Consider the following 15832-nt stretch of genomic DNA (forward strand, 5'->3'; position numbering starts at 1 on the left):
ATCATCATCATCATCATCATCATCATCATCATCATCATCATCATCATCATCATCATCATCATCATCATCATCATCATCATCACCATCATCATCATCATCATCATCATTTAACGTCTGCTTTCCATACTGGACTGGGTTAGACAGTTTGACTGGAACTGGTAAACCAAGGCATGTATCAGATTCCATGATTTGGCATGGTTTCTACAGCTGGAAGCCCTTCCTAACACCAATCACTCCAAGAGTGTAATGAGTGCTTTTTACATGCCACCAACAAGGGAGCCATTTACATGACACAAGCAATGACTATGATTTTACAGTTGTGATTTACATGACACTGGCAAAGGCTATGGCTATGATTTCACTTGGCCTGATGAGTCTTCTCAAGCACAGCACATCGCCAAACATCTCAGTTACATGTCATCACCTACATGAGGCCCAACATTTGAAGATCATACTTCACCGCCTCATCGCATGTCCTCTTGAGTCTACCTTTTCCACAAGTTCCCTCCACATACATGGCCGTCCTCATCCATATCCATCCCATGACCATACCAGCACATTCATCTCTCTGACACACCACATCTGGTGCCTCTTATGCCCCAGTTTTTCTCTTAAGACATTTATGCTCTGTCATGCATAAACACTGACATTGCATGTTCAGTGAAACCTAATAGCTTCACTTCTTTCAAGCCTTCACATGTTCTATGCAGTCACAGCCCATGTTTCACTGCTGTGGAGTATCTCTGTTTGAACATAGACAACATACAGTTTGCCTTTCATTCTGAGGGGGAGGCCCTTTGTTACCAACAAAAGTCTCTAAACTTTGTCCAGCTTATTCTTATTCTAGCAGCTAAGCTCTCAGAGCATACACATCAACTACTGACTTGGTCACCTAGATAATGGAAACTATCAACTGCTTCTAGATATACCCACTGGCATTTGATGGAGTCTATTTTCTGTACATTTCTTTGTATTTTCTGTACATTTCTTGTGTGTGCATCTTCCACACACAAAAACTATTTGTTAACCTTCCTCTGATATTGCTGCACCTCTTATGCGTCCATAACTTGCCCTCCATACATCTTATGGAGTTTCTACATATGCCTCTCCTATAGATCAAGCAGAGCCATCTACCTGAAGGCATTTGCGATTTGTTTGTTTTCCTACTTACTAAGACTTTAGGTTTTGTTAGGTTAACTCTAAGGTCCTTTGATTCTAGGCCTTACTTCCACACCTGAAATTTCTTCTCTAGTTTTGGTAGTGATTTGGCTATAAGAACAAAGTCATCAGCATAGAGAAGCTCCCAGAGGCAGTCTCTCTTAAATTTCTTTGTTATTGCTTGGAGGAATATGATGAACAAGAGGGGGCTGAGAACTGATTCTTGGTGATCCCCTACTTGTACCCTGAACTCATTGCCATACTCATTGCCAACCCTCACCTTACTCACAGTATCCCTGTACATGGTTTGTACAGCTCTTATCAACCACTTGTCTATCCTTAGTTTCCACATTGACCACCAGATAAGTGAGTGGGGTATCCTGTCAAAGTTTTCTCCATGTCACCAAAAGCCAAGTACAGAGGTTTATCTTTGGCTAGGTACTGCTCCTGCATCAGCCTTACTAGAAATATAGTATCAGTGGTGCTTCTGGCTGGCACAAAACCAAACTGCATCTCATCTCGACTAACTCTCTCCTGAAATAGGTGGGATATGTCCCTCTCTATGACTTTCATCATTTGATCCAACAATTTGATACCTCTGTAATTATTTCTAAGGCATCACCTTTACCTTTGCAGCAGTTATCTATGGTGCTGCTACACCAGTCATTAGATATGACTCCTTTGTGTACCACCTGATTAACTATACATGTGTTTAGACTACAACTCACACCACCAGAAAGTTTAAGCATCTCAGCAGTTATTCCTGATGGGCCAGAAGTCTTTCCCCATCTTCATATCCTTCATAGCTTTGTCTACAACACTACTGTTTATTCAGATTGCTGGTCCCTCTGTTGGATCAATATTGGGTAAACTTTCTATCACCCATGAGTTCTCTTCACTCAGCAGCCTTTCATAGTGGTACTTCCAAGCTCTTTCTTTGCAGAATCACAATCTGCAAGTAAATCACCATCCACGAGAACATGCTTCTCTCCCATAACATCACAATTTTCCTTGACACAGTCTTGCAAACCAAAACTTGTTAATTTTGTTTTAATTATCTAAGAGAGTATTGCTTTCTTTATTATTGTAATTAAATCTATTACTAAATAGGAGTAGGGGGTGAGTAAGTCAATCTAGCTGAGACTTGGGGAAGGATCTTCCAAAGTTATATATACAGGAGGAGTTGATTTTTGTATCATATACTAATGAAACACATTGATTTCACAATAGTTTCATTGTTTACAAAGGTGAATGGTATATAACTGTTATTTTCATATATTGCAAGGTAACCTGGGTTGTTAAGAATAAGTATCTTAGTTACATAAAATATTGTACACATCTTTTGTGATACTAGGCAAAATAGCGATCTTTTGTTTGGTTGTTGAGCCTGTAGATGTGTACAGAGGTAAATTTCATTATAAAACGTATTTGGATATAAATATTATACAGAGGTAAAACAAAATAAATAAAATAAACTTACCATTTCCTGTTTTTGAATTATCACTGTTAGGTCCAGTGTAAGACGATGGAGTTGCTCCCTTCTTCCTCCTCCATGTATATTCATTAGGGTTCATGCAAGTAATTTCATATTCACAGAGTAGTGGATTATCAAATGTGCACTTATGATTTGTGATCCCAGCTAAAATATAAAATAATTAGAATTTTTTACACAGGTAGAAGGTTTACAAATTTAAAAGTTAGGATTATAGATGAATGACCCAACATCACTATATAACAAGTGATTATTTTACTGATTCTGAAGAGAACAAAAGATTATGTTGTATGAGTGGTAATTTGAACTGAAATATATATATATATATATATATATATATATAGAGAGAGAGAGAGAGAGAGAGATCATCATTACCATCATTACCATCATCATCATCATTATCATCATCATAATCTTCATCATAATTATCATCGTCGTTTAACGTCTGCCTTCCATACTGGCATGAGTGGAATGGTTTGACAGGAGCCAGTCAGGCAGAAGTCTGCACCAGACTTCTGTGACTGTTTTGGCAGGATTTTTACAGCTGAATGCCCTTTCTAACACCAGCTACCCAGCAGATTGTACTTAGTGCTTTTTACGTGGCACAAGCACAGGCAAGGTCAGTTTTGGCAAACTTTTTACGGTTGTATGCCCTTCCAACTACCAGTGTGGATTGGATGCTTTTCAAGTGGCACCTGCACTGACAGGATCACCAAATAACTTGCAAGATAAATATCTTTAGTGAGGGGAGAGGGTGTTGGAGGAGGCGATCTTCTGTCAGATGATGAAAAGTTATAGTGAGACAGAAACAGATGTCTTGCTGTAGAGGAGGTACAAGGTTACCTGGCCCAGGGGTAGGAAAGAGTGAGAGAGAGAGAGAGAGAGAATCGGAAATGAAGACAGAAATAGGTGTGCTGCCGCAAAGGAGATACATGGTTACCCAACATGAGGGAAGTGCAAGAGAAGGAGAGAGAGTGAGAGAGAGCAGGGTAGAGATGGTAGCAAAGTGCCACAAAATCCATTCAGCACTTGCAAAGAGAGTAAAACAATTCTACTTACTTCGACAGTAGCCTTTATCAACAAGTAAATCATCAAGACCTATGGTTGAATATCTATTTCCAGCAATACCAGTGAATAGGATTCTTCCACGTTTACTTGGTAAATCCATACAACCATACTGCCACTCAGTTCCACGGTCTCCAGAATCTTGCCAGAAATATGGTGTTTTGGTAAACCATGATTTAAGTTTATCTTCTACAAATCTTACTTGTAGTTCGTGAGCTTCAGTCCCAGGCATATGATAGAAAAATTCAAGTTTGATCTTCTCATTTGGAATATCAATCATAGGTGACTTTATTGAGTGTCTTGTCTCTGTGTAGTAGGAAGATGTAAATAGTAGGTAGTTTCCTGTAAAATAATCAAAGAGGTTTAATTATTTCCTTTAATATTTAATGCAAATGCAAGTTATTTGCTAAGATACAAATAAATTATATATTGAGTAATATATAAATGGAAATCACTTTGCAGAACAAGTTCCTGTGGATGGCAATCTCTATCATCATCAAACTGAGTAGGGAGTTAATTTGAGCCCTGAATGATGAATGATTGCTATTACTAACTTTTGGCGTGTTTCATATTCATGTAGTAGTTGATGCTTGTAGTAAAGACATTGTTCTTGTTAGTGGCTGTGAAGAAAGGTGAGACATGTCTGTTAAATGTTGAGCAATGGGGAAAAGGATCTCTCTTCAAGTTGCAGTACCAGTGCCATATGTTGTGGATATCATGGAGACCCACAATACTGAAGCATATATCCTGGATCAAAAAGGTAGTTCTTTTAGGCTTCTGAACACTATACATGTGCAGAAATTAACATACTTTGGATATATTTACCATGCTTCACAATACTTTTGGTAAGTATTAGCATAGGAGCCTGTGGCAGTATTGCAGTGGTGTGAAACAATGGATGGGTAATCAACTTATACACCACCTGATAACAATTATCCAAACTGTTTATATGGGTGAGCACTTGTTAAAGAAATCATCAGGGATCATTTGTTGACCTGATGGTACAAAAAGAATGATGTTGTTTCTTGATAATGTAGATATAATTATAAATAAAAGATAAATATCATCAAATAATACCAATTACATATTATTTATTTAAGCCAATTATTTATATATATATATATATTTACATATTTGCCTTTTTGTTGGAAAAATTAGGGAGGATACTGAGTTTGGATTTAATTCTCATTTCTGACTGCGGTGTAATATCTTTTTTTCAGAAAAACAACACTATCCAATGCAAGAATATAACATTATGATTGCAATGGTGTTTAAACATACTATAGTGCAGAGATCCAGGAGCTTAAACACTTTTAATTATGAATTTTTTATCATTTCATTAAAGATGACCTCGTTTCGGCCTCAAAAAAGATAAACACTTTAGCTAAAGGATTGTTTATACTTATTTTAGTAATTTAAAACAAAGATAAATTTTATTTTATGAAAAATGTAAAAATAACAATGTATGAAGACATAACAATATATTGAGACAAAACAATGTATGAGTGTATCATATAGTTTTGGCAGGGAAGCAGAAGTGGACAAAGGGATTGGTGCAGTCAGAGAAGTAAGATACATTCATCTGTTTTCTCATTACTGAGGTTAAGAGAAGGGATGTAACAAGTGGATATAAGTAGAATTCATAAATAATATGCCAATTTTGAGGAGCAGAGACCTTTATAGTAGTGGCAGAAGAGCTAGAGTGAAAAAGCAGTGCATCTTTGGACTGAATGTCATTGACTGAATGGTCGTGTGTAATAGCAGTAGAGACATTTAACATTGTAGGTCCTGTTTGAGTTTTGTAGAGATGATCAGGACTGAGTAATTCTTTTGTTTCTAAAGAGAATATCTAGCCTTTGGAACACAGTTTGTGTTGTGTTTGTGATGTGTTAGTGCTAGGGATGATTGTCTGCAATTTGTAGGAAGCCAAATAGTTTAAAAAAACATGTTCTTACATCAGAATAAGTAAGAAAGAAGGCTTTTCTCGATAAGTGGATTGTCCACAACAATCTTGTGTCGATGAAAAAGATAAGATTCTTATGTCTCCTAAGGAGAATATTTTCAAAGTCAGTTCATGGGGACAGTACAGGTTTGACATGAAATGTCTAGATTGTATGAAGATGATGTTTGTGTATGGCAGTTTGGAGGTGTGATTTGTTGGAGGTGGCAGTAAGCAGGCTGTTAATGTACAAGAAGGAAAGTATCAATGACACAACTGAGTTGTATGCACCAGAATTGATGGAGTGTAGTTGAGCAAGAGTTTTGCCTGTACATACTACAATAGTACAAACTGATAAGAATCTTTTAATCCAAGAAACTAGAGCACAATATGAGACTTTATCAAGATTTCCATACCAGGCACATTCAAATGTCTTGTTGATGTCAAGTGTTATGACATTGTTTTCATGAAATTTTCCAAGTGTGAGATGGCTGCTGGTAAATGACATCAAAGAGAGAGTTAACTATAGAATTATGGAAGCTGTACTGATGTTGGAGAAGCTAGTTATTAGCAACTGTGTTCAAATTCTTGAAATGTTGGAAGTTAGAGTAATAAGTCAATACTTCACAAGATCAGAGAGATAGTATTTCTTGGACACGAGATTCATTGTAGTATGTTTCCAAAAATCAAGAGAGTGAAAGACTGAAAACTTTTAGGAAAATTAAGGGATATATTTAGGGTGTATTGTTTGATTTTGATGAAAGGGACACTGGCACGGCAATGATTTTATTGATTTGGAATGGCAGGACATATATTTACACATGGATTCCAGTCTTCATGGAAATAGGACAAGAAGAATATAGAAAGGAAGTTTTACAGGCATTTTGCTAATTCTTCAGATTACCAAACTTGAAAAAAGCTGGTTGGAATGAGACTAAAGGTTAGTAAATCAACATCAGAAGGTGAAGATAGGTGTTCATCATGACAGAATAAAATGAGGATATAAATTAAAATTACATTTCAGATAGGGTTAATAAAATTGGAAGGATTAAGTAAATACAAGATATGTTTCCTCTCTCTATGAAGTTTAATTATTATAGGAATCAAGGGAGCTGCTAGTCTTTGTTAATCTTGATAGTCAAAGCCAGCTCTCAGGTTGAATACAAAGTGTTGTGACTCACACATAATGCTCAACCCCAACAGTAGTATAGTATCGATTTTGGTGACTCTAGATAATTCACAGTATGAGAACATCTACATTTATGGCCTATGAAATCTGTTCCATGGAAGCAACTATAGATGGCCATGAAAGTGCTGCTCACATTCATTCTCATGAACAGAATTTGTACTTTCATTTCTTCCCATTTGTTGCCAATGGGGAGAAATCCGAAAAAAATTTTCTGATCATAAGACTGCAACATCCAAAATATGTAGTAGCAGTACAGATTATTCACTGCCGTTTATAGGGAGATTAGTCATTACAGATATTGAAGAAAATTCTGTTGCAGACTTATGATTAGAAAAATAAATTTCAAATTTTTTAAAGAACTGTTATGCTTCAGTTTTATTTACCATGGTGATCAAGTCTATAGCAGTTGCTCTCATCATATTTAAAAAAAATTATTAAAAACTTTATCTAACTGATACAGAAGGATTGTGTCGATATCACACTGAAGTGTATGTGTTGTAATATATTTGATATAAAACTTCTAGTGGTCTTCATTTCCAATATCAAATTACTGTTTTCTAAAATTAGTTTCTCCATATATCTTGTTTAATGCTGAAGTTATGGAGTTATTGCTCATAGAGAATGGTGACTTCTTGACAATTGAGCATTCATTTATTTAACCAGCTGAATGTATAAATGTGTAACCAGTTGAGTATTCCACTAATATGTCTACCCTTAATACAATTTTCAGGCAGAACCAGAGAGAGATGATGTGACAAGACATCTTTCAATAACAGATACAAACCTGTGATAAGAAGAGAGAAAGAGAAAGAGGGGAGGGAGAGAGGGAGAGAAAGAGAGAGAGAGGAGCTGACCTCAGTACTGAACTGGAATGTAATTGATTGCAAATGAATGACAGACAAAGTTGATCTTAGAATTTGAACTTTGGTTGCAGATAGATGGAATAAATACTGCATTTATAGAGAATCTCTCATATGATTATGCTTGTCATGTATGAGTACCATTACGTTATAATGTTTATTTTCAGCAGATACCCATCACACATATAACAAATATGTCCCACTCATTCAACTGATGGGTTTTGACTGAGGCATACATATGTGCTGAGCTGAGGAATTTCCAGCCACGTTTCGTTGTTCGCTACCTCAGCAGCTCCTTTATTGGGTCCAGTGGCTAAGGACATCATCAGAAGGAACCATGTCCGGTTTTAGCCCCTCCTCCTCCTCCTCTACTGTTTTCAACATGGCAAGGCCCCTCCTTTTGGAGGTGTCTTCAGCTCTGGTGTTGAGTGGGTTTTTTTTCTTTTTCCTTTGACCTTCTGTTCTTTGGTTTCTTCGATGCAGTGTCAACAAATGTTAGCTTAATACTTACAACTTATATACTTACAATGTTGTACTGCTAGGTGAGACTAAAGGTTACTTGCAGTTAAAATGCCCTACCATCTTTGATATTATTTGAAATGTCAATATTTTAAATCATTTTACTTGAAACAATAATAAAAAGAACAAAAATAATTACCAGAACTAGAATTACTGTAACTTTTAGTATTTGAGTGAAGTCTCCAACCTATGTTTGTATCTATAATATTTTGAATATTGTAATCACAAATGCCGCTCACAAAATCACAGCTAACATTCCAGTGACCTGTTAATGCAAAATGATTGATTAAAGAAATTTAATTATTTCCAAGTAAGAGTTCAAACAAATCAACAACTCATATTCTAAAGCACATTTTTTCACAGTATTTTACCACCAAAGAATTTCCTTTCTTAAACAAATATAGCTAAAGAATTGTAAAATCGGTTAATTCGTCCAGTTTCTAGTGACATATTAGGTCATCCCATAAATAATGTGGTTTTTTTATACTTCTCTTATTTTTCAAAATTAAGATAAAGAAAGTGCTTTTTTAATCTAAAATATACTTTCCTTCATTTTCTATAATGCTCTTCCATCTATCTGGTAAAATTACAAGGCCCCTCTTCCAAAATTCACTTGTCCATGATGAAAAATACTCCTCTAGTACTGTTCTGACTTCGTCTCCAAAATTCATATTTTTTCCATCCAAATGATTTTGAAGACTGCAGAATAAATGATAAGCAGATGGGGCAATGTCCAGTGAATATGGTGAGTGGGGCATCGTTTACCATTTGAACTGCTTCAGCTTTTGGAATGTCATCCTTGCTGTGTGTGGCTGAGCATCAAGCTGATAGAAGAACACCTTTCATCTTGAAGCCAAAGATGGTTGTTTTTTTTTACTAATGCTGACTTAAGCCATTCAAGTTTCTTGCAGTAGATCTCCTTTCTAATCATTTAGTTTGGGTTTAGAAGTTCAAAGTGGACTAAACCTTTCATATCCCACCAAACAGATGACAACACCTTACGTGAGTGAAGACCATCTTTAGCCTGAGGTTCCGGTGCTTCTCCTTTCCCTACCCACTGTCTTCAGTGCTTGGCATTTTAATGGAGGACCCATTTCTCATCACTAGTCACTATTTGCTCCAAAAAAACGTTCATTTGTGAAACGTGACAACAAAAAAGAATACACATTCACTCGATGTGTGTGATTAGACTCGGAAAGTTTTAGAGAAACCCATTGACCCAATTTGCTGACTTTTCCGATGGCACACAGGTGTCGATGAATGGTTGGATGACCAAATCCAAGCTTTTCTGTGAGTTCCTCAACAAATACGATGGGATTTTGTTCCACCAGGGTTTGCAAAACATCCTCATCGAGCTCTACAGATCTTCCAGGATGAGGTTCATCTTCTAGGCTTGGAATTTCTGGAATCACTATTGACACTGGCTTATGCTTATTGTCTGATCCCCATATACTGCTTTAATATTCCTCATGCTTTCCATTGCATTGTTGCTTTATTGAACTCATAAAGCAATTTATGCCAAATATGCTCCTTTGCCAATTCCATTATAGCTTTCAGAATAAAACCTTTAAAATCAAACTGTATTCTTCAAAACTTGCATTAAGAATAAACACAAGGTAAAATTACTACCAGCTTTTATAGCAAGTTGATGCAGGTAGTTTATCCCGTCCCTCTCCAACTTTTAGTTAATGCAATTGAAAAAACACATTATTTATGGGATGACACAGTACTTTAACGAAACTGGGCACAGCAGCCTGTTCTTTGAGTTTATTTCTAAATGAAATAATACAAATCCTGAATTTCACAGTTGTTTGAGTCTATCAAACATTTTATTCATTTTATATTGGAGTTACCACTGCATATTTTCAGAGGACCACAAATACACTTTTAACCAAAGCAAAACTCTGAGTAAAATATTTTTGACAGTCTTGTGTTATTCACACATGTTATTTCTCATATGCATATAGCAAGACAAGAACTAATTACTAGTGAAGAGGTAATATAACTCTGATTCATGCAACAATAATCAGAGCAAAATACTGAATGTTTGGAATGTTTGGTATATTTAATTGTAATACATATTGACTAAATTTGTTTATTTAAGTAAATAATTTCTGTTCTTGCATTGACAACTCTAAATTTCCCAGTTTTAAGCTTTGATACAGAATGTGCAGGTATGTAGTTCATGCAACATTTCATATATGCATCTTACTCTATAGTGCTGTTGTTTAGTCCCCAAGTGAGCCTAGATCAAGCAGATCTACGACCAAAGACATTCCAAATATGACCATCTCATATTATTAGGAATATGTAGAACCACATTATCCAGTATGTCCATTTTTTCTCAAGACAGGAGAATGTGATTTAAAAGAGATTTGGCTGGTGTTTATAGTAAGTCCAGTGACCACATAGAAGCTCTCTTATTGACTTGTACAGAATACAAGCCATAGTTTCCAAACATTTATGAACCAGTGTGTAGGATACAATATATGTTAGTAAAATAATCTATGAAATTTTAAAATTTGGAAGCATAGAAAGAGGGAACAGATGAAAACATTGTTCAAGCTTTCATTTCATTATTCTTCTTATCCTGTTACTGAGTAAGGTGAATGTTGCCATCAAAAATATAAATCTATTTTGAATGGAGTAAACCTGTTTACATATACACACACTACTTCCCTCTCTTTCACATGCAGGCAAATATACATGTTAGCATATATGTTCGCCTAAACATAATTACTAAAGCTAATTGTTAATAATATGTTATGGTATATTTTGCCCTTACTTGAACAGTTATTTTCTGATATAGTCACGTCATCAAGAGCAATGTCACTGTCAAAACCCTTTCCTTGGATAGCTTCAAATATGACTTCATGATGCCTTTAATATAAATAAATAAAAATAAAAGATTTAATAGCAAAAGAAATTGATGAAAAGCTACCTTAGTGTTAAACAGACTTTCTTCTATTTTTGTCATTTCTATGTTCTAAAATACATTAAAATTACAAACACATATTCTTAAGGACATAACTGCAGTAGAGGATATTTTAACAAATCTCACTTTCTGTATTACTAAACAATTAACAAAACATTAAATAAATATATCATATATATATATTCTTTACTTATAAAGATCTTGAAGTTATATTTGGTTAATTATAAATTAATTATGCTTATAAACATGCTGGTTTCTTAGAGTTAGCCAAATGAAAATCAGGAGTGAAATTTATCCCTGTGTTAACTTAGTCCATAAAAACACTTGAAATTTATAGGTGCAATAAAGATGAAAGTATTGACATATCTAAGTTTATTCATCTCAACCACAAATGGGGAAAACCCTCAAATATTCAAACAAATGAAGGAGATTCTATACAATAAGTCAACCAGCATGATATGTCAGGCAAATCACTTCTTGATATTTTAAACCTCTGACTCAGCCACTCTCTATGGTTTATGTTCATACCATGTCTTGCTTCCTTTTACTCCCAACTTTTCACACAGTTTCCAGTGTAACACTTTTACTACCTCATCATGTAATCTCAACTTATATTGCTTTTGGGCAAGTCGGGGCATTCGTTCACAATATGGGCAATGGTTTTGTGAAATCCATTACAAATTCAGCACAATGGAGATACTTGTTCATTTCTAAGGACAACCATCTAAATTGTGATGATAGATAAGGGGTGTATTATTGTATCATCCTTATAAATGAGATCAGAGGTGAACAGTTAAATCATTATTTTATGGGAGATCAGAAGTGAGTTGTATTTTTATTGATACAAGTTAGTAAGTAAGAAGTTGCACCGTTATTATGTGGTTTCTGTTGGTCTGTTGAAATAAATAAGCTGTGAAAACTTTGGCATCAACATTGCCAGAAAAATCAATCATGAACCAGTAAAAGATATTGAAACCAAAATATTCTTACCCATATCCCTCATCTATGGGAAGACACTGATGTTTCCATCCAATACCTTGATTGCCTGATATAGATCCAATAGATTTTTCACTTGAATTATTAGAACGAACATAGACATTTAGGCTTCCCATGTCATTTCCAAACATATGATAGTAGAAACTGACACTGCCGATATTTCCAACGAAGGGTTTTGTTTTCAAAATTGCTTTTTGTCCAGGGAAACCAGCTGCAGAAGCAAGCATATATTTTCCTGAAAAAGCAAATATACAGCATTCAATAACATGTAAAAATAATATAACAAAAAGGATTGCTTTTTGATAATATAATGTAGCAGAGATTAATATAGGCATCCTCTAAATTACAGCTACCTCAGGTTACAGGATTCTGCACTTACAAAAACTGCAATGAATAACCATTAATTTCAGGATATAATCTGTAATTTTGCTCTTACAGAAGCTTAGATTGCATATTTTTAAGCTATTTGCAATTTTAAACTGCACCTTCATCTCATTTCAATGAGTAGTTGAATTTTAGTGAAAATCAAAGTATTTGCTAATGTGATTTGAAAAACTGTCATCACATTGCATACATACTCACATGTATTTATAATGTACATAATCATAAAGTGAGTATGAGTATGTATGTATGTATGTATGTATGTATGTATGTATGTATGTATGTATGTATGTACAACTCTCTTTTCTTTGTACTTTGTTGCTGCTTTTACTCATGCTTTTGCTAAGGTTAGCTCTCTGGGAATATATGTCAGATATCGATCTTCTGGCAGCCTCCTTAATGTTCGCCGATTTGCTGCCAATTCAAAGATTCTCCAGTCTATTATTCGTGACCTCCTTTATGCAGATGATTGTGACTTAGTCACTCATACAGTGGATGACATGCAAATACTCATGAATTGCATTTCTGCTTCTTGCAAGGCATTTGGATTCAACATTAGCCTGGACAAGACTGTTGTAATGTTCCAGCCTGCACCAGGAAATCCATATATGGAACCAGCTATCTTGGTTGAAGGAACAATTCTGAAGGTAGTAGACAAGTTTGTCTACCTGGGCAGCACACTCAGCTGTTCTTGCTCCCTGGATGAGGAAATATCTTTCAAGTTGCAGAGAGTAACTAGCTCCTTCCAGTCTCTTCAGTCTCGTGTCTGGTCCCAGCATGGCATTGCAAGGCAAACAAAAGTTAGCTGTGTACCGTGAGTGTGTACTCACATTGCTCCTCTACTCATGTGAGACATGGACTCTGTACAAACGTCAGGTAAGGGTCCTTGAACGCTTTCATCAGAGATGTCTCAGACACATTGTCAATGTTGGCTGGACCTCAAAAATTCCAAACACACAGGTCCTGAGGACAGCTGATATCTTGAGTATTGAGGCAATGGTGCACAAGCACCAGTTACGTTGAAACTGGACATCTTACTAGAATGAAGAATAGCAGGATTCCTAAGCAGATGCTATATGGAGAACTTGTGAATGGAAGGAAACTCCGGCAGAAACCAAGGCTGCGATTTAAGGACTGTGTCAAGTCCTCATTAAAGGCTTGTGATATGCAGGACACTGACTGGGAGAACAATGCCTGTCATCGCCACGGATGGAGGAAGCAGGTTAAGGAGGGGATCGACACTTTTGAGAGAGCACGTATCCAGCATGAAGAACTTAAGCGAGCTGCGCAAGAGCGCACGGCTCATATAGTGCATGAGGAAAGCTTAGTTTGCAATGTTTGCAGTTGTGTATGCAGGTCAAGAGCAGGGCTCATTGGGCACCAATGGAGCCACAAATGCAAAATATAAGTTAGTCCTGGAGTGCACAATGTTCCTGAAGGTCGGCAATGGTCTTCCTTGGTCACGAGTGGACGGCCATCATCATGTATATATGTATGTATGTATGTATGTATGTATGTATGCACTTCTTATGTGTCCAAAGCTTGCACCTATAATATTATCAGCAAACTTCATGACTTTAATTCAGATTGTGTCCTACATATAAAATAGGTGAAAAATGACTGGGTTTCAGAAATATAAACTAATAATCTAATGTTAAATATCTTTAAAATTTAATTATTAATCAGTTATAGAAATGGGATATTAAGAGTTCTAGTATTTCCTCCTCCTCCTCCTCCTCCTCATTCTCTTCCTTCTCCTCCTTCTCCTCCTCCTGCTGCTGCTATTACAAGGGGGTTCTGGAAAAGCTACAGTAGAGCTCTTCTTCATACAAAATAATTATACAAAGGAGAAAAGTTTACTTTAGCATTTGTTTTGATTTTGCACAAAACAAAATATTTCTGATATTTGTCATCCTTTTTAATGGGTCATTCTCTCATTGTTTAGTCTCAGATCAACTCTGATCTTGTAGATCGATGGTCAAAGGCATTTTTATCCATGACCAAACCATCTTTTTTTTTTTCAGAGTAGTTAAAACTATATTCAATATGTCTGTATTTATTAAGCCTAATCTTTCTCTCACTCTTACTTCCTGTTTCTGTTGTGCCTGTAATTCAAAGGGTCAGCCTTGTCACACTGTGTCACGCTGAATATCCCCAAGAACTACGTTAAGGGTACATGTGTCTGTGGAGTGCTCAGCCACTTGCATGTTAATTTCACGAGCAGGCTGTTCCATTGATTGGATCAACTGGGACCCTCGACGTCGTAAGCAATGGAGTGCCAACAACAACAAAATTAAGCCTAATTCTTACGTACTTAAGATAACAACACAATTAACCTTCAGAGAAAAAGAACAGTAGTAAGAGCAATGGACCCAAGTAGTAAAATAAAGGTTCCAGGTTCAATCATCAAAGATCATTGGAGAGAATACTAATTAAAATTTGATGTCAAAAACTCAAAGAAAAGCAGAACAACAGCACAAAATACAAATATTTCCTTATTCTATGATTGTTTTATCAAAGAAATTTTATTATAAGAAATATGAAAGAAACTGAGATTAATTACCATTATTACTTTCAGTTGTGTGATCATTTTTAGGTACTGATTGTACTGACAGTCCTGAGGAGAAATAAGGATTAACACGTTGCCATTTATAATGTGCTGTGCCTTCACTAACCATTTCGCAAATGTTGTTGTCAAATGGGCAAAATGCCTTAATTGCTGGAACATGAAATTGAAAATAGTGTAGATCCAAAGAATTTTATGAACAAATACATGAAAATATTTTATTCATCTAGTAAATGGTTTTGTTAGTTAAATGAAGGAGGTGGTCAAAGAAATTAACAACAATATTATACTGGTACTAAAATCCAGCATATACTGATAAAATATTAAATTGTGTTTGTTAATCTCATAGGAATTATTAGCAGATAAAAACAGTAACAATAATTAATATTATCTAAACACATAACTAGCAATCGATAAATACAAATTTTCCTTAGTTACATAATATATTATTATTTCTGTCTTTAACTTGTGTTAACATATCAATAAGGTGATAAATGTTATTGATAATAGAGACAGTGGAATTTTCATGCTTGTGTAGGAATTTGATTTGGGCCTTAATGCTAACAACCAGACATTTCCCAAAATAGTAATACTCTGGTTTTTCAGTACTATACATCTAACAAATCCTCTCAGTACTGTGCCATGGTTAAGAGAGACAAGTCTCATACACTGCCTGGTTCTTGGGTTCCTTCAGCAGAGCTCATTTTGTCCCAAGCATTCACACTCCCTGCT

At 35.6% G+C, this 15832-nt stretch overlaps 2 protein-coding genes across 2 annotated transcripts in view; both read right to left on the reverse strand.

The window, feature by feature from the left end:
• LOC106875508 (serine protease 48) overlaps positions 1–15832 on the reverse strand; it is a 466125-nt gene that overhangs the window by 94913 nt on the left and 355380 nt on the right. The gene's annotated exons all lie outside the window — the stretch shown is intronic.
• LOC106884077 (MAM and LDL-receptor class A domain-containing protein 1) overlaps positions 1–15832 on the reverse strand; it is a 79006-nt gene that overhangs the window by 32004 nt on the left and 31170 nt on the right. Inside the window, exons 5-10 of the mRNA XM_014935296.2 lie at positions 15098–15253; positions 12148–12388; positions 11008–11102; positions 8362–8487; positions 3710–4057; positions 2639–2797 (exon numbers count right to left, since the gene is read on the reverse strand). Coding sequence (XP_014790782.2) covers positions 2639–2797; positions 3710–4057; positions 8362–8487; positions 11008–11102; positions 12148–12388; positions 15098–15253 — 1125 coding nt within the window. The remainder of the gene's footprint in view (positions 1–2638; positions 2798–3709; positions 4058–8361; positions 8488–11007; positions 11103–12147; positions 12389–15097; positions 15254–15832) is intronic.

Source organism: Octopus bimaculoides, chromosome 3 (genome assembly GCF_001194135.2).
Source record: "Octopus bimaculoides isolate UCB-OBI-ISO-001 chromosome 3, ASM119413v2, whole genome shotgun sequence".
NCBI lineage: Eukaryota > Metazoa > Mollusca > Cephalopoda > Octopoda > Octopodidae > Octopus > Octopus bimaculoides.